Source organism: Podarcis liolepis (genome assembly GCF_965112155.1).
Source record: "Podarcis liolepis genome assembly, chromosome: 11".
In the NCBI taxonomy this organism is placed as follows: Eukaryota; Metazoa; Chordata; class Lepidosauria; order Squamata; family Lacertidae; genus Podarcis; species Podarcis liolepis.
This window is the reverse complement of record NC_139565.1, coordinates 21,794,829-21,814,446: the sequence shown is the minus strand read 5'-3', so window position 1 is coordinate 21,814,446 and position 19,618 is coordinate 21,794,829. Positions and strand designations below refer to the sequence as shown.

At 42.1% G+C, this 19,618-nt stretch overlaps 1 protein-coding gene across 2 annotated transcripts in view; it reads left to right on the top strand.

Annotated features, from left to right (window-relative positions):
• Nucleotides 1–503: 503 nt before the first annotated feature.
• The window catches only part of COMMD10 (COMM domain containing 10), a 59,742-nt gene continuing 40,627 nt past the window's right edge, over nt 504–19,618 (top strand). For both annotated transcript variants that reach the window (XR_014516834.1, XM_083464670.1), the window contains exons 1-5: nt 504–600; nt 1,821–1,911; nt 2,603–2,713; nt 3,722–3,877; nt 14,798–14,908. Coding sequence is in view for 1 of the 2 variants with exons in the window: in XM_083464670.1 (XP_083320796.1) it covers nt 566–600; nt 1,821–1,911; nt 2,603–2,713; nt 3,722–3,877; nt 14,798–14,908 (504 nt within the window). In the remaining variant the exon portion in view is untranslated. The remainder of the gene's footprint in view (nt 601–1,820; nt 1,912–2,602; nt 2,714–3,721; nt 3,878–14,797; nt 14,909–19,618) is intronic.

The following is a 19,618-nucleotide window of genomic DNA, read 5'->3' as shown; positions in this document are numbered from 1 at the left end:
TTATAACAATCACCACCTATGTGTTGTACCCAGTGCTTTTTTTCTGAGAGGGGGGTACGCAGGGACACGCATACCCCTAAACATTTTGTGAATCTAAGTTGGGACACATTGTGGGGCAGTATTTCAATATGAGTAGGAAAATGAGAGCACCCCTAGAATTTTTTTTATATAAAAAAGGACTTGTACCTAATGAGAAGATCCATTAGAAAAGCAATTGTACCAAAAGGAATTATTGTGAAAATAAGAAATATTTCGGGGGGGGGCCGCCACATTTTGTCCCCGCTCAGGGCACCCTGTCCCCAAAATCCGCCCCTGCTGGGTATTATTATTCCTAAACAGTGTTCTGGCGTATGCGAGCTAAGGACTGCGCCGCCTGGCGGACAGAGAAGGAGACGCTCCGCTCTCCGTCCCGCTTTGCGAAAGCATCTCCGACGCTAAACCTCAGTCCTGTGGGTTGAAGTCGAAAGGCGGAGCTAGCTCGAGGCAGTCTGAGCCGGGATTGGCTCTCGGCTTTAGCTGCCTGGCTATTGGCTGGGCGGGGACAGTATGATCGACAGCGACCAAGATGGCGGCGCCCACTGTTATTCCGGATACTGTCAGGTAGGATCTGCTCTGCTGCCTCCTCCCTTGTGGGTCTGCCAAAGGCGCTGCCAACCCCGTTTCTCCCTTTAAATATGGCACGGGCAGGCGGGAGGTGGCGCCTTGAAACGGTTTCCAAAGTAGTAAAAACAAAGTGGTGTCTGGGCATGTGCAGGTTTCTTTACCTGCACCAACGTTACCTACCTAGTATGGGACTGAGGCTGGGTCTTCGCATCCCGAGGCTTGCCGGTATTCCTGTGTCTGAACAGTTCCGTGGCAACCGGGGTTGCTATTGTGCACACGGTTATTGGGGAGCAAACTCCTCTGGACTCAGCGGGTCTTGGTTTCCGAGTAGACGTGCATAAGATGGTGCTGCAAAGAAAACCTATTGCTGATTCCCCCCCCCCCCCCGCTTAGCATAGAAGTGCGGAGGTAGGAAAAGCAACAATAGCAGCAGCATTTGCTGTTGAATAGCCTGTGGTGTGTGTAGAGCAACGAACCAAAGAAAAATAGCAGTAATGAGCTCAGCGACACACACTTTTAGACAGCGCGGAGGATGGTATGCTGGTTGAGAAGCAGGAACTAGACAGCCCAAAACCAGATGTAAAATTCTGCATGGGTATAACCCCCTCCAAGTCCTTTGTTCACAGTTCCAGCATTTTTAATTTCTAGCTTCCCAGAAGCTGAAATGCTATGCTCAAGCATAGAATAAAGTGGTAATTCTGTCTCCTTTTTTCTACAATTTTTATTAACTTTTCTATTTTACATTTTAGAATATTCATTTAAACAACCTCAAAATTTCAGTGACTTCCCTTCTTCTCTTCCCATGGTTCATTTTGCATTACACAAATCCCTGCCTATTTTGTATAAACTAAGCCATTCAGTATTCCTTTGATATATCCATCAAAACTTATTTACACTGTTGAATTTATCTTAATTCTGCCCACGTTTTCAAATGTACACAATCCCCCCCCCCATATATTCAATAAACATTTTAAATATAGTGGTAATTCCTGATCAGGAGACTGTTTCTTTTCTTTCCTTCGCTGGCTGCGTCTCCTGTGGAAGGTTTTCCCACAACACGTGTGTGTTCAGGAACTTTGCCTGGGAAAGTAGGCAGTCCTTTTCATTGTTGTTTAAACCTCTTCCTGGCATCAGAAAATAGCAGAGAAAAACTTATTTTGCCCACCAGGTCCCTTGTCTTTAACTGATTTTTGCCATCCTCTCTTCCCCTTTTCTAGCATTCGAAAGGCTGTGTCCCTCATCAATGCTATTGACACGGGAAAGTTCTCTCGGTTGCTCTCCCGCATCCTTCAGAAGCTTCACCTAAAGGTTTGTATACAGAGAGAGAAAATAACTGCACAATGCACAGTGAAATCTCTTAAGCTGGTAGTATCCATGGGCTACAATTGAGTATAGATTCCAGAAAAGTACAACACAATTGCTTGTCCAAGTGTCTCTGCCAATGGGAGCTTTCCTCTGAGAGCGCTGTAAGGGCAATATTTTCTGCTGGAACACCTGGGGGAAAAACCATTCAGTAGACGTTTCACAGGTTTTGTAGTTTTGCGGACACACTGATGAGGTTAAAAAATGCTGCTGTGGTCTGCTGTGCTCTCCTTTAGGCGATTTTATTTTGTGAACCACCCTGAGACATGCAGGTATAGGGTAGTATATAAATTTAATTATTACTACTACTACTACCACCACTAATAATTATTATTCCACTCTCACGGAAAATGGCTGAAAGCTAGTTCAATGACAGCCAGAGGATGAGGTTGGAAGAGATGGGAGTGGGAGAGGGAGCTATATAAAGGATGGTGACTCCTGTTTGAAGCTCTGGAGCGATTTTGCCTGTCAGTATAAATAATAGTAAGCTAGGTGAACCAGTGGGCTGACTCATTGTAAAGCAACTTTTGCCAATATAATTGACATTTATGCTGTTTGTGAAAAGGCATGAGACCAATCAATCTAGTGAATAAAATAGTATCTTAATTTTTGGTAAATGGAAATCTTTTTATTTCAGGCTGAGAGTACTTTCACAGAAGAGGAGGAAGAAAAGCTACAAGCCGCTTTTTCAGTGGAGAAGCAAGATCTCCATCTTGTCCTTGAAACCATTGCATTCATTTTGGAACAGGTATCTTCTATTATAGTTCTATACTTTCAGTAAAAGGATGCAAAGTATAAGAGATAATCCTCCTCCTTTAAGGTACTGCATCATTAAAAACACTTGGGATTGCTTCTTTGTGCTTTAAGATGCCTGTCCCTGCATGCTTATTAGTGAGTAAGCTGCATTGATCAGAATGGAACCTACCTTCCAAGAAAACATGCATAGGATTGTGATCTAAATTGGGATGATCTGGGGTTGTAATTCAGAACTCTGTGTGTGTGTGTGTGTGTGTGTGTGTGTGTGCGCACATGCGCGCACACACACACGTCACACATGTGGTCTTCCCTGTTTCTTGCAGTGGTATATATAATGGTGTGCTGTAGTGCATGGGACTGAAGAACATATACCCATATGTTAACTGGGATGGGTGCATAGGAAGAAATAATAGAGCTGCAATTTGTTCCTATTAGGCAGGCTTCCTCAACCTCGGCCCTCCAGATCTTTTGAGACTACAATTTCCAGCATCCCTGACCACTGGTCCTGCTAGCTAGGGATCATGGGAGTTGAAGGCCAAAACCATCTGCGGGGCTGAGGTTGAGGAAGCCTGCTATTAGGCATGTAAATAGGTTTACAAGTAATGCAACATCCTGATCCTAAACATTGACTTAAGTAGGATTTTATCCTGGTACTATATATCATGTGTCAATTGTACAAGGCCTTTCCAGACAGTCGGTGTGCCCTGCAACAAATGTGCAGCTAATCCTTTCAATGGTTCCTGCAAATTTAAAGTATCCTTTCTGTTGCAGAAAATGTTTTTTGTTAGAAACATTCTGTTCTTCCTTCAGCCAGTGCCCTCATTGCTGTTGTAAATTTTGTGCTAACTTTTTTTGTGCATTTTGGACATACCCACCTTGACTTAAATAATGAACCGTGAGTGTCAAATATTTACCATCACTTGAGTTGTTTAGCATGTTGTCTAGCGTATCAGCTAGGGAAGTGTGTGTATTGCATTATTTTTCTTTCTTCTTTTTGCAGGCTGTGTATCACAGCTTGAAGCCAACTGTGCTGCAACAGCAGTTGGAGCATTCCAAAGTGGATCATGACAAAGCAGAAGTGTTTGCCACCACATGGGCTGCTGCAGGTCCAGAGACAGTGGAAAAGTTCAGACAGAGGACTTTGTCACCTCAGAAGGTAACAGTTACAGAAACATAGAAAATACTATTTCATTGGGACAGAAGGTACACAGTAAATGGTGAATGTGATGCATATGAGCTAAAAACTAGGTGTGTGCCAAAATTGAAAGAAATATTTTAATAGTGAAAACCTAGATATTATTGCTAGCCAAGCAATGTAAACATTCTAGTGTGTGTACATACATATGCATGAGTCATTTTTGAGAGTCATTTTTGAGCTTTGAACCCATTAATGCCTTGTAGAGTATCCAGTAGTTTACGTGACTGGCTCGTTGGTTGAATAAGATACTTGGCTGGTGTAAGAGAGTACAGCATTAAATGATTCAAATAAGGCAATGAAACCATTTATTTAAGAATGACATATTGCATATTATTATCGGTAGATGTGGTTACTGGTTGAATTGTGAAATGTACTTGGGCACTGTGCCCAAGTTTCCTTAAGGCAACACGTACATGTAGCAAGATCAGAGTGTTTATTTATTTATTTATTTGTTCATTTATTAATGTCGCAATACATTAATAAATAATACATTCAGAGCATTCGTTTCTGTTGTATCACCATGAATCTTATTCTCTGCTGTGCCTCATCTTATTTTAATTGGTCGTCACTGTACTGATTGTTTACAGTTTTCATTCATGTACAATTAAAAAAACATACATATGAGATGGATGCATAAGGGAGATGGGAGGAAATTAGAATGTACTGAGTATTAAAACCTGGGACTATTAAAAAACAACAACAAACCACCTCTGTTACTGTTAAGAGCATAATTAAGGTGACAAATGAGTTTGGAAAGGTTTAAGCAAAAACTACTCCAATGGTGCTCTATCAAGAGAGTTGTGTTTACTTCTGTGCCTCATGTGGGATAGATTGCTTCTTTAAATGCTCTTACATACCCCATTAGGTAAGAAGGCAGGGAGGGGAACATTGTATTATGAACTTTTATTATTGATCCCGTGGAGTAGCTGCCCGAGCCCAGTAGATGGTTGAAAGGCTGCAACACTTTTAGAGAGGCAGAAGGTCAGAGCCAGATGAAAAGGCAGGAGAATGTTAGCTCGTCCTTCGCTCTGACACATTTGTTTTTTGGGATTTTTTTAGTATTGGGTGCTATTTTAACAAGAGCTACCCTTGTGTTGCTTGAGAGAAGTGCCAATCTGCAGCAGGCTCCATCAGCTGTTTCTGCTCTTAGGACTCATGTCAGCTGTTCTTGCATGGAAATGCCATATGTGTGAACCGGGTTGAATCAGTGTGATAGACATACACATACACTAACATGATTTGTGACAACTTGAAAGGAAGGGCTCAGATTATAGTAGTCATTAATGAAATCCACAAGCCAAATCTTCTCGTTTTCCCCTGGTAATTTTTTTAGACGAAGCATCTCCCCCCCCCCCCGCCACTCAGCTTTCTAAAACAGTAGAAGGGAGCTGTCACCAAAGTTTAGGGAGCTGGGTGCCTTGTAGTCTACCCATGTTTGAGCATCATGGGAAAAGTTGCCCTTGTCGCTCAGAAATTGCAGTAGCTGCTCAGTTGCAGTAATCTCTCCCCTGAACGTGGTGAGTGTCGCCTGGCTGCAAGATGGCCTTTGCCATGCTAGGCTCCCCAGGTATTTGCATAGGAAATGCTCGTGAGTGTAAAGCAGCCCTTGGTTTGCTTCATGTTGCATAAGCCAGGACAGGAGGGGCTGCAAAGGGAACTTGGGGTTGCTGGTGCTAGAAGAAAACTGAATGGTGTAGGTTTGAATGCAACAAACCTAGGACTATAAAGGATGTAAGTTCAGTAAAAGGCAAGCAGGAGTCAAGGAAAGGAGGTGGGAGGGGGAATATGGGAAAGGGGCTTGAAGAGGCAGTGTTTGGAGCCCCATCAAAGTTTCATACATGGCCTAGGGGCAAAAGGTTGTGTGAAAAGGGATATTTTGGGACAAGGAGGATGCCATGTGTGGCGCTCACACAGGGTCCCCGGACGTTTCACGGTCTATTGATCTCTGTGCCACCACTGTGCTCACTTCCCCGCTGCCACCAACCCGTTACTTTCGGGTAAAACACTGAGTCCAGACAGTTGTTAAAACTGAACCAAATAAACAAGTTTATTTTATAAACATTAACAAGTTTATGATTTCTCAGATAATATTCCTCTGTGTCTTAACTGTTGATCCCTGACTTAAATGTACATGAACCTTTGCTCATTTGTATGGATAGAACACAAGATGATATTCATTCTCACTGCCTTCATTTTGTGTTCCGTGGGTGGGTGGGTGGAGGTGGAAGCAGTTATTGGCTTCAAATGGCTTCTTGTACAGGTATTTAACATAGATTAAAATCTCTGTCTGCCTGTAGCTGTTTGGAAGCAATGCGTTAGAAGCTGCCTTGAAATTAACTGGAATAAATTCAAAGCATGAGTGTTCACATTAACAGCTTGGTTAGGGGTACTGCTAATGCCAGAAGGAGCAGAACTATAAGAAGTAGATCCGGATACATGGCAAGATCTAATATAAAAATAAACGTTTAGTTTTATTTTTCTTTTGTGCTCAAGGGATGACATAATGAGGGACTGGTGTAGTCGGACTGGTAGTTGATTATAACAGAGATCAATACGAGATTTATTACTGTGCCATAACTTTGTGGTTGCTCTTTTTTCATTGTGCTTATACTATTGCTGTGTTAGCAATCTTTTCTTTTCTTTAAAAAAAAAGAAGAAGAAAAATTCATCAAAAGATGATTCTATGGCTTTAACTTTTTATATATACTTTTTGTATGCTGGCAAGATTCTACTGCTAACCCGCTGAAGGTTGACACACAAAACAAAAATCCACAAAAGTTAAGTGGAAGCCTGGGCGATGGGCTTTGTGGGGTGGCGAATGCTTCCCTCCGTGAGGGAGCCTTCCCAGACCCGCTGAAAGAGGTGGTTATTAAACCGCTTCTTAAAAAACCATCTTTAGATGCGGCCACGATGGCCAACTATCGCCCAGTCTCAAATCTTCCATTCTTGGGCAAGGTGATTGAGTGAGTGGTTGCTGAACAACTCCAGGCACGCCTGGAAGAAGCGGACCATTTGGATCCCTTCCAGTTGGGATTCAGGCCTCATCATGGGACTGAAACTGCCTTGGTCGCACTGGTTGATGATCTCTGGCGGGCTAAGGACAAAGGTGAAAGCTGTTTCCTAGTTCTGCTGGATCTCTCAGCGGCGTTTGATACCATCGACCATAACATCCTTCTGGACCGTCTTGAGGGGCTGGGAGCTGGGGGCACTGTCATACAGTGGTTCCGCTCCTTCCTCCTGGGCCGTGTTCAGAAAGTGGTGGTGGGGGATGAGTGTTCAGACCCCTGGGCTCTCACTTGTGGGGTGCCCCAGGGTTCTGTCCTCTCCCCCATGATTTTCAACATCTACATGAAGCCGCTGGGAGAGATCATCAGGGGATTTGGGCTGGGTGTTCATCAGTATGCGGATGATACCCAGCTCTACCTCTCTTTCAAATCAGAACCAGTGAAGGCAGTGAAGGTCCTGTGTGAGTGCCTGGAGGCGGTTGGAGGTTGGATGGCGGCTAACAGATTGAAGTTGAATCCTGACAAGACAGAAGTACTATTTTGGGGGGACAGGAGGCAGGCAGGTGTGGAGGATTCCCTGGTCCTGAATGGGGTAACTGTGCCCCTGAAGGACCAGGTGTGCAGCCTGGGAGTCATTTTGGACTCACAGCTGTCCATGGAGGCACAGGTCAAATCTGTGTCCAGGGCAGCTGTTTACCAGCTCCATCTGGTACGCAGGCTGAGACCCTACCTGCCTGCGGACTGCCTCGCCAGAGTGGTGCATTCTCTGGTTATCTCCCGCTTGGATTACTGCAATGCGCTCTACGTGGGGCTACCTTTGAAGGTGACCGGAAAACTACAACTAATCCAGAACGTGGCAGCTAGACTGGTGACTGGGAGCGGCCGCAGAGACCACATAACACCGGTCTTGAAAGACCTACATTGGCTCCCAGTACGTTTCTGAGCACAATTCAAAGTGTTGGTGCTGACCTTTAAAGCCCTAAACGGCCTTGGTCCAGTATATCTGAAGGAGCGTCTCCACCCCCATCGTTCTACCCGGACACTGAGGTACAGCACCGAGGGCCTTCTGGCGGTTCCCTCACTGCGAGAAGCCAAGTTACAGGGAACCAGGCAGAGGGCCTTCTCGGTAGTGGCGCCTTCCCTGTGGAACACCCTCCCACCAGATGTCAAAGAGAACAACAACTACCAGGCTTTTAGAAGACATCTGAAGGCAGCCCTGTTTAGGGAAGCTTTTAATGTTTGATGTATTTTAATATTCTTTTGGAAGCCGCCCAGAGTGGCTGGGGAAGCCCAGCCAGATGGGCGGGGTATAAATAATAAATTTATTATTATTGTTGTTGTTGTTGTTGTTGTTGTTGAATGAAACCAGCCCATATTATGCTAGAGAGCCAGTGTGGTGTAGTGGTTAAGATTGGTGGACTCGTAATCTGGTGAACTGGGTTTGCGTCTCCGCTCCTCCACATGCAGCTGCTGGGTGACCTTGGGCTAGTCACACTTCTCTGAAGTCTCTCAGCCTCACTCACCTCACAGAGTGTTTGTCGTGGGGGAGGAAGGGAAAGGAGAATGTTAGCCGCTCTGAGACTCCTTTGGGTAGTGATAAAGCGGGATATCAAATCCAAACTCCTCCTCCTCCTCCTCTTCTACTTCTTCTTCTTCTTCTTCTTCTTCTTCTTTACAGCAGTGGTTCCCAATTAGCTAAGTACTGTGGACCTCTGCTTTTCAAAAACCAAGCCATGGACCCCCTACTTTTGATAATGTTGATATCTTTATGGTAGTTTTTGTTAAGTGATTGGAACCACAGACCCCCTGGGTGGCTTAAATGAACCTTCTGGGGTTCAAGGACCACCAGCTGGGAAGCACTGCTTTATAGGCTCAGATTTGCTCACAGTTCTTTTCTTGACATGATGATGTGTTGGATCCCAAGTCCTCTCCCTTTCTCCATGCCCATCATTGCAAGCAGCAAGGCACTAAGAAACCTTATACATTCCTAGGAATGGGGTACTGTGTGGCCCATTGGCTGCACCATAGCCACCAAATGTGATGTGATTGGTTTAAGCAGCTGCAACAGTTTGAGTCTGGGCTCCATGTCTGAAAGAAGCTTGCTACTGCTCAGATGAGATGGTGTTTAATGCATATGTAGCCACGGGCTCTAGTGGGATCCCAATTCCCAGAGATACTTTTGATGCAGAGAATGCCAGTCCATTCCTAGAGGAAGGACAAAAATTCATTGCTGAGTTTTATTTAAATATGGGCTAGTAGTTTTAATGGGTGTTTGAAAAATAGGACATACAAAAAAGAATGGGAAAAATTAATAATCTCCCCAAGAGAACACTTTAAGCAAATCAAAACGTTAGCTGGACTTTAAGAACCACTTGTAAAGTAACGGGTGTTATGTACAACTTACACTTATGAGAAGTATGGAGAATATATTGATATGTAGATTGGTAAAAAATTGTTATTAGGACCCATGTAAGGGATTGGGGGAGGTCACGAGATTCAGAGAATCTCATGGCTTGATTATATAAAGAATTTTTGTTACCACTTTGTAATTATAAAAACTAATACAAAATATTTCAAAAACAAAGAAAAGAAAAAGAAAAATAGGACATAGAGTAGTGAAAAAGGTCCAGTAGAAGACTCTCTTTTGGAAGAATCCCTTTTTGCTGAAAACGAGAAACATTTGCTGAAGAGCAGGTGATTCGTAGCTTCCCATATTTTTTCTGGCAATGTCCTCCTTTCAGGAGCTTAGAGCCACTGTCTGTTTAAAGATCCTCCTGCGCTAATGTTTAACGATGCTCATCGTCCTCTTTTTAGCTTGATTCCTAAAACGATGTTGGGCTTTGTCACCTTTGTCATTACTACAGAGGCTGTTTTAACACTGTTATAAATCACATTAAGTTCATTTTTAAATGCATCATCTAACCTGTCTGCAGTCTCTTTCTCACTCCCCAGTCTCTTCACCTGTTCCCGCCTCTCGGGAGCATGAATCCTTCATGCGCAGATTCCTTAGCTTAAAATTGGAGCACACATAAGAAATGTATGCAAGTGTGACTTTTCGGTGCTGGAAACAAGCGTTTCTGCCAATATCAGCTTCCATCCAAGGTCAAATAGCACCTAGAGGAAGGGATTCTCATCAGGATCCTGAGGGAGGAATTAACCCTAACCCCCCCTCCACTATGCCTGCTATTTAAGAAGAAACAAATGCAGGTTTTTCTAGTTTGAGCCGCTGCTGTACTCTGTCTGGTTTGGGGGAGATGGGATTGGGAGGAATATGTAAACTGAATTGAAATTTATGTATCAAAAAGATGACTGTGTAGGCCAAGAATGTGACTATAAAGTGTGTTTGTGTGGGGTAAAAACGTAAAGGGACCCCTGACCATTAGGTCCAGTCGTGGCCGACTCTGGGGTTGCGGCACTCATCTCGCTCTATAGGCCGAGGGAGCCGGCATTTGTCCACAGACAGCTTCCGGGTCATGTGGCCAGCATGACTAAGCCGCTTCTGGCAAACCAGAGCAGCACACGGAAACGCCGTTTACCTTCCCGCCGGAGCGGTACCTGTTTATCTACTTGCACTTTGACGTACCTTTTTATCTACTTGCACTTTGACGTGCTTTCGAACTGCTAGGTTGGCAGGAGCAGGGACCGAGCAACGGGAGCTCACCCCATCGCGGGGATTTGAACCGCCGACCTTCTGATCGGCAAGTCCTAGGCTCTGTGGTTTAACCCACAGCGCTACCAGCATCCCTTTTGTTTGTGTAGGGTACCCCCATGCAAAACATAGGTGCCCGTAATTAGTATTTAGGGATCCCAGTTCACAAAAAATGCTTGTTGAACTGGAAGTAGCTTTCAAGTGTTCAGGGAAAGCTCTAACAGTTGTATTCTTTACGGCAACCCTGTAAAATAGGTTGATATTACTATCCCTCATAGCGTAGTTGGGGAAATGAAGGCAGAGCGAGATGGGGTGGCCTAAGGCAGAGATAAGATTCAAAGCAGAGACTGATTCGCAGTTCATTCTTTTAGCTGCTGTGCTGCACTGTTGGTTGAGGTTATCTGCGGAAGTGGTGGGATGTTGTTCCTAAATAAAACAAAATATTGTGCGAACTGCAGTAATGAAAATGGTTCATGGCACAGGGTGGTGGAGGAAGGAAAGGGTAAATCTTTCTAGTCAACTGTTTTTATGGCTTTGTACAAGTTTGCTTAAAACTGTTTTGTCATCCGTTATATATGTTAGTAGGGTCCCAGATTTTTCAAGCACCTTTAATTTAGATACTGTGAGGTTATTGAGTGCCCTCATTAAAGAGTGCCGTTGCTTAATGAAGGGTTACTCACTGCATATGGATATAGTTTTACTTCTATCAATGTTTAATTGCTTTTTAATTATTGTTTTTGTTTTGAGCAGTTCTTGATTTTATCTGTAAGCAGTCTTGAGTCCTGGCAGGGAAGAAGGCAGGGTATAAATATAATAATAATAATAATAATAATAATAATAATAATAATAATAATAATAATAATAATATGATGATGATGATGGTACTTGCAGAAAGCAGCCTGCTGGCCAGTTTCTAGTGAGCTGCATAGTCTCTGTTGGTGTTGGGATTCCTCCAAAGAGAACTATGTAGAATTTGGTCTGATCTTGCAAATACCTTGTTCTTAAGAGTGTATGGTTGGAATATGTTGGCTGTTAAAGAGATTGTGTATGTGTGTGTGTGCATTGGTTTTTTGTTGTGTAAATTCGAAACACATTGGTGGACCATGGGGAGTCTTTAAAGCGGGGAGGGACATAGACCACTCAAGAATGAAGTCAGCGCTTTCCCATTCTAATGGAATACTGAAGGTTATCCACTGTCTGATAAGTTATTGCTTCTGGGAAATGATTTTGAACTGTGTAATTCTACATATTAGGTGTGATAATTTTGCACGCACACATTCAAAAAATAAAACCCCAGCCTTAAAACTTGTGTTTGGTAAGAGACCTGCTGTATGTAACAATATATTGTTGTATAACATTTTTTCAAAAGCAAATCTCTGTAAAAAATAATTTTGCTTACTTGGAGGGTTCCTTAATTCTCAGCATGTGTTAAGTAACCCACTTCTCTATGCCTATATGCCTTGTCCCATTTTATTGCGATCATATATCATGTACTCTTAACAGTCAGAATTGGATGGACTCTATTATATTCAATCTTCCTTTCAATAAAATAAATAGGTAAGCCATTCTGAAGCCCCAGGCAGCATATGGTACATTAATCAAAGATTTTGAAAGCATAGCTGTACTTCTAGAAATGTGGGGTGAAAACTCCACTTGAATTGCACTGGAAAATCAGACTATCCAATCTATGAAAAGGTTACTTGTGTTTTCCTTTGCTTGCTAACTCCGTTAATCTGCAGTGTAATTTGTGATATTTTTTAAAGTGTGCGTTAAATCTGAATATATATTTTTTCTAATAGTTTTCAATGCCATTGTGGTAAAATAACCATACGTCAAAGAAAGTGTAGTTGTGAGGAAAACCTGTGTTCCATGCACAGCAATGCTCGCATGGTGTACAGTGGTACCTCAGGTTAAGTACTTAATTTGTTCTGGAGGTCCGTTCTTAACCTGAAGACCACTTTAGCTAATGGGGCCTCCCGCTGCTGCCACGCTGCCGGAGCACAATTTCTGTTCTCATCCTGAAGCAAAGTTCTTAACCCGAGGTACTATTTCTGGGTTAGCGGAGTCTGTAACATGAAGCGTATGTATCCTGAAGCGTATTATCATGAAGCGTATGTAACTCGAGGTACCACTGTATTGACACAACATCACATTTCATGAGTTGGGGATGGTAGAAAAGGGAGCCAGCATGATGCAGTCAAAGAGCTTCTGAAATGGCTGATAAACGTGTGGAATTGTTTATGCCACAAAAGGTATCGCCGTTGTTATTTGTATTTATGAATTTCTCTTCCACCAAGGGACCTTGGGGTGATTCACAGCAAAATATTCATAAAACAACAACTCTTTAAACCTGCTCAAACCACAGAGTCAGTAAGTGAATAAAAAACCTTTGGTATAGATGTGGTTTGTTTGGAGCAAAACAAACCATGGTCTCTGGGTTGGACATAATGTTAACTCGGGGATCATGGCTTGTTTCTTCTGTGAGCAAAGCGGGCAATATCTGTGCATTCATTAGAAACTTTCATTATGGTTTACAATGACATGTGAGCAAGATATCTTGTGGCTTGTGTGTCAGAAATGAAACATGTTTTGAGATCACTAAAACCAGGATGGAAAAATGATTATGTGACACTAATACCTGTGTATTATGTCTTTGTTCTGACAAGAACATTCCATCTTTCATCTCCTTATTTCCATAGGAGACAACTATACCTGTAAAACAGAGATATATTAACATTAATAAGGTCAAATGTTTTATTTCTCATATAGTGGAAGCCCCAGGGCTACACGGGTAACTTTTCACTGAAAGTCTAAGCCCAGCTTAAAAAAAAAAGTTATCAATTCTATCTCAAACTTTTAGCAAAGCTGAAGCTTTAAATATCCTGATTTACTGTATTTAAACTGGTACACCATATGGTGTTCTTGTTTGATTTTCCCCTGTGGAAGTCGCGCATCTAAATGAATGTGCTATATGAATGAAAACATTTATAAATAGCCTGGCTTTCAAGTATTTACATAAAAATAGAATTGTGGAACAGTATGGCTATGAGGACCCAGTTGCCTTTTAGACAATGACCCAGGAACCTCTGGGGGCCAAACAGATTCTGAGAGATTACGGTAACTCATTTAGGAAAATACTGTTTGCAGCTACCAGTAGTACCACTTGCTCACATAATCAAAATCGTCTAAGGGATGGTTAATATTGTAATGGGAATGTAATATTGTAATAGGTTTAAAAACCAGTACATCATGTAAAAGTTTGCAACCTTGCCTTCAGGCTTGCATTTTGATCTGCTCAAGGAAACGGCTTTTGAATCTCATGCTCTTAGCCCTGCAAACCAAAAAATGGCTGACAAGTCAGGGTTCTATAAATATATTTTCGTTGCTAGAATAAAGGTAAAGGACCCCTGGACAGTTGAGTCCAGTCAAAGGTGACTATGGGGTTGCAGCGCTCATCTAGCTTTCAGGCTGAAGGAGCCAGCGTTTGTCCACAGACAGCTTTCCGGGTCATGACTAAACGGATTTTGGCGCAACGGGACACCGTGATGAGTGCCAGAGCGCATGGAAATGCTGTTTACCTTCCCACCACAGTGGTACCTATTTATCTACTTGCACTGGCATGCTTTCGAACTGCTAGCTTGGCAGAAGCTGAGACAGAGCAACAGGAGCTCACCCTGTCATGCGGATTTGAACAGCCGACCTTCTGATCAGCAAGCCCAAGAATCTCAGTGGTTTAGACCACTGCGCCACCAGTGTGCACCTCATTGCTAGAAGCCAGTAGCTTTGACTGAATGCACATAGGAAGCAGTTTGGCTGATTTGAGAAGGCCCTGCTTTCACATTGTAACCTCTCCAGCACAGGCACTTTTTATCTTTGCAGCTCTCACAGTTAATACCTTTGAGAACTAGGAACTAGCAAACATCATTTGTGGTTTGTGGTTTTGATCACAATTGCATACTTTTAGGGTGCTTGAAGTCTATCCTCATGAAAAGGGTGATTGTCCTAGAATAAGCTTTATCTGTTACTTCATATAATTGCAGTGAAAACGAGCCAGGCTTTAGGTTAAGGAAGAACTGAGTAAAGTTTCTAGAAGTGTGCTTCTTGCAGTCTGTAGGCTGTCGGCGTTTTCTTAGGGAGTGATAGCATCAGCCTTGAAAGCTAAAACATTGGTTTACCTGGGTGGTTGTGGCACATCTTTTTTTAATTTGCATTTGTGTTTCCTAGCTTGAGTCTGTTGGATGGCAGCTTAACCTTCAGATGGCTCAATCAACCCAAGCAAAACAAAAATCTCCTCAAGCTGTTTTAGAACTTGGAATGAGCAATGAAGATTCAAAGGTAAGAAGCCTCAACTCATACCCATTGCTGCATTGCTGCTGGTGATGATTCAGCTGGCTCCAGTTTTCAGATATCAAATTTAGGTAACAAATTTAAATAGGCCTTGGTGTGTAGAGCTGCCGAGGTATCATGCTAAATGATCTGGGTTTCATGATTCTTATATGTGTGCCATGCAGGGAAACTCTTCTCTTGTTTTTGTAGTGAATTACTGTATCAGGGCTTTCTTTGGGTCATTGAGGTGGAAGATGCATCAAAACCATTACATATAATATTTATTTACATTGCCATTTTCAGGTCACCAGTAAATCTAAAGAGTATACCCTTTTACCATCCAACTCAACCGTTACAGCAGTTCAAAATACCTTTTAAATAAATATTATGAATGGCGCTAATTGTTGATTGAATCACAGAACTCTCACCTTCTTGAGCCTCTTCAGAAGAATATCATGGTCTGTAGTCTCGAAAGCTGCTGAGGGGTCAAGAAGAAAGAGAAAGTTGACACTCCCCCCACCCCCCCCAAACAAATGCCATCAGCCACATCAACTAAGGCAATTTTAGTGTCCTGAATTGGCCTGAAACCCAAAAACGATCCAGATATTCAGTGTCCTCCAAACATGCCTGAAACTGGACACACACACACACACCGAGCAGCTTGCCCCAAAAGGGGATATTTGCCACTGAACAATAGTGGGCACTTCTGAGTCCAGGAAAGTCCTCTTCTGGAATGGATGCATCACTGCCTCCAAGGTACAAATAAATAAAATAAATACTACAATATCTTAACCATAATACAAAGATTACACAATCCTAAAGAGCACTCAGCACATTTGAGATAATAGTCGATACCCATTACAATGAGCTTCAATTTAGAAATATAAACCGTACCAATCTGTGCAGCTGAATTTGTGTTTGGGGAATGAGAACCACTTATTACTGATGTTCCTGTCTCCTTTTCTGTCCTTTCTGACCCGTTCCCAAAATAGTCGGCCATCATTACCCACATATGCAGGACTTCCGTAAAATGAATGTCATATTGCGTGTTCTTAGCATCGTCCTGATGCTGAACTCTAGAGCTCAGCACAGTCCCGTCTTTTGACCTTATGGGATGCCACAGGACCAATCCTAGGAAAAATGCCTATTGCCATCCTCTGTGATCTCCCTGTTAGAAGTGGGGATATTTCCTCCAGAATAGCCTCTCTAGCAACAATTTCCCTTCACCATTACGAGCGTTCACAGCAAAAAGTGGAATACAGCTTTTTGAAATGCTGCCTGTGGCTTTGCAAAGCTCTCTTATAGCCTATTGAAATGAATGCTGGTACAACTTGCCCCTTGCAGAGGCATGATATGTAACGTTTTGTACTCAAGCCCATCATTTTAAAAGGATCCTGTGAGTTCCCTTCCCAGAGAAATGGGACCTGGTAATCCTTATCACTTTTCCTATACGGATTATAAACAGGATTCTAGATTAATATTGCCCCAACTTGCAGATTTACCTCCAGTTAAGCAGATAATCCCTTGCTGTATAAATTTTTTCACTTGACGTAGGAGTTCCTTTTAAAATAAAGTGTTTTTATTATTGTTCTGGAAAGTTTCCTTGCCCTTTCCCTCAGCCAGTAGGTGTCATGCTGACTCGAATGTGCTTAGAAAGGAGTGAGGCAGTATGTTGTACTCCACCCTTTCCCAAGGCACAGTGAAAGGTCCCTCTCTTCCAGTCCTTTGTACTGAACTCTTAAGAAGAGGTGTGGTAAGCAGCGAAGCATCTTTCTGCTTTCTAAGCCCTTCGATGACTTAGTGCCATGGTAACGACATACACCCTGTTCCTCTTGCCTGTTTGAGGCGAATGTGCAGTCTTGAATTTGCAGTCATGTGGACTCTTGAGAGATGGTCCACGTGATCTTGGGCAGGCACTCCCCCACCTTGGGAGAAGGGTAGGATCTGTGGCAACCATGAGCTTTGGCTGACTACGTGGAGCTCTGATGGCATATAATACACTTGTTCTTTTGCAGGCAGTTTTTCAGTCCTCCGTATGTTTGCAGACGTTAATAACTTTCTGCGTACATTGCATCTTGAATCTTAATAAAAACCAACTGAAATAAACTTGAACTATGAAGAGCCTTTTGTCCCCTCATTAAATGAATGGTCTGAATTATTTATTTTGAGGAATGTATAAAATCTTGCTTTCAAGTGTGATGAAACATTTGTGCCTTTATTCTTCTAATCCTTCTCAGCTTCCTCTTCCTCTTTTAAAGCTATGCTGTCATTTATTTATTTGCTGAGGAAAGCAATAACTTCAAAATCTGATTTTACTAATAGTAGTTGGTGGTTAGCTATTTATTGACCGAAATGTGTGTTGCATTGGCTCGCTAGAGGGCAGTAGTGCTCTTCCAAGTGTCTGTGTTTCTTTGACACATTGAATGCTTTTTCCCCTCCCTCAAATAACATTGTTGAATTAGTTGTGAAGTTAGTTGTGGTGGGAAACAGTGCTTACCTTTCTAATCTACATACAACAATACGGTTCTGTTATACCTGCCTGCTCATTTTAATAATCAATGCAATGCTTTTTTCATCAGTGGAAACCTTATTGCCCCTTTTTAAGGAATCCCAGTGGACTACATACCTAAGGGATTTCTTATTAGCTTGGACTCCCCAAAAGAAGCCACAGAGATATATTACCATTTTTTTGCTTATTGTTTCAGTATGCGAACCGAAGAAGAAAGTTTGCAGTGTGAAACTTTGTGTGCTGTTTTTGGCCAAAGATGTTTCCAGTGCAGAAGAGAAAAGCCACCCTTCAGTATAAAAAGCAGCCTGTCTCTTTGGCAACAGAAATCTTGTGAAGCAAATAGCAAAGCTAAACTGTGTTATGCCCATGCAGGCTTTATTTGGATCATGGCAGCAGTACTGAGTTCTGAGAGCTGATGTGTGCAGTCACTGATTCCATATGTTTTGTTAGCCTTTAAATGCACAGTATTGGATACTGATTCCCCCCCCCCCCCGCCATTAAATAATATATAAACTGCCCACCATTCAAAAAGATTGTGGTGGTGTACAAAAAATAAATAAATAAAAATAAAATACAAGATACAGAGATACAAAAGAAGAGTATATTAAATCCATTTGTAAAACCCATCATTCTTTTAATCCCATCATGTGATCAGATACCATCTAGACATAATTTTAAAAGAAATTTCCAATAAATGACTATTTGGAGATAATTTAATATTCCATTTCCTTACGGGTTCTTAAGGAATATTCCATCAATGGGAGGAGAATGAAGTGTGTAACTTGATAAGGTGCAACTTTTTTTGTTGAAGTGCTGGATAGTTGTCATTCATCATCATTCATCTCCCAGTGCTGCCTGTCTCCTTCCTTCTTCCCCCTTCTCTCTGCCCCTTTTCTCTTTCTCACTTCAAAGTGGGCTTGATCCCTACGATCAGTTTCCCACCAGCTTGCCAAGTGAGTCGGTGCTATTAGCTTCCCCGTCTTCACTGGTGGCCACTGCTGATGTAGAGCACAGACATGGGAACTTGCCCCACTTGTACAGTTAGTTCCGCTTCATGCTATGGCCAGGAGACTGGCAACTTTCTACAGGGGTGCTGATTTCCTGTGGTGAAAATCATGTCTAGCATGGCTTTCTTCTTTAAGTCTGCCCTGTGCTGGAATAGTTAGGAGCGGAAACAGTTTTCTTGCCAGTGCATGCTCAGTTGCTATTGTGTGATCTGTCTGCTTGCTGGAAAAAATAAGCAGAGTTTTTAAAAATATTCCTTGCTGGAAAAATAGAAAAAAGCAACACTTACGAAGTGAGTATAAGGAAATGAACGGATTAAACAGTGAGGACTCACCGCTTACAGTTAATGCTCTAGTGTTAAGAGATTTGTGTTGTTATGTCAGAGCTCTTTGACTCTTGGGGAATATTTTGCACTATAGATTACAGTGTTCTAACAGTGAGGGAAAGGAGGCTCTCCAAAACTTAGCAGTGACTGAACTGATGAAGAGAGATTTTGGTAAATTCAGATCTAATCACTTCTGGTAGATTATATTTATCATAAAATAAAAATTCCGTTTTGCTTTGAGTTTATATTTAATCCGTCTTCCCAGGGTGCTGCCATGAAATCGCCTTGACAACAAAGGATAATTTATTTTTCAAAAAAAATTGGATTAGATTCTGTTTGCAGAGGGGGCACTATTTGTGGGAAGAGTTTCAAATTGGAAACACTCTGGATGAGAAACATTGTCTTTGCAAAATGTATCTTGCTGGCTCTTCTTTCCTTTTTTTTTTTTTTAAGCTTCTCCCTTCATTCCCGCTTACTGTTTTTACTGTGCCATAAATTTTTCCTTTCAGTGCAATTTGGTGCATGTTTGCTTGGAAGAAAGCCCCACTGTGTTAAATGTAACATACTTCTGTGAAAGTGTGCATAGGATTGCAGTCTTAACTTTTTGTCGTAATGACTGTGTTTATTTCCTCAATTGCCACTATTTCAAGCGAACATATATTTTGAAAGTTCTTTTTAAGCTTTTAAACTATGGATGGATGGATAGTGTGGATCAATTGACTATTATACTGGAAGTCTGCAAAGAGATATTGATTGATTAATTGATTATTAAATTTGTTTACCGTCCTTCATCTGTAGATCTTGGGGAGGTTCACAACATAAAAACACAAAACATAATAAAAACATGAACAATAAACCCCCTCCTGCTTCTTAATGGCTA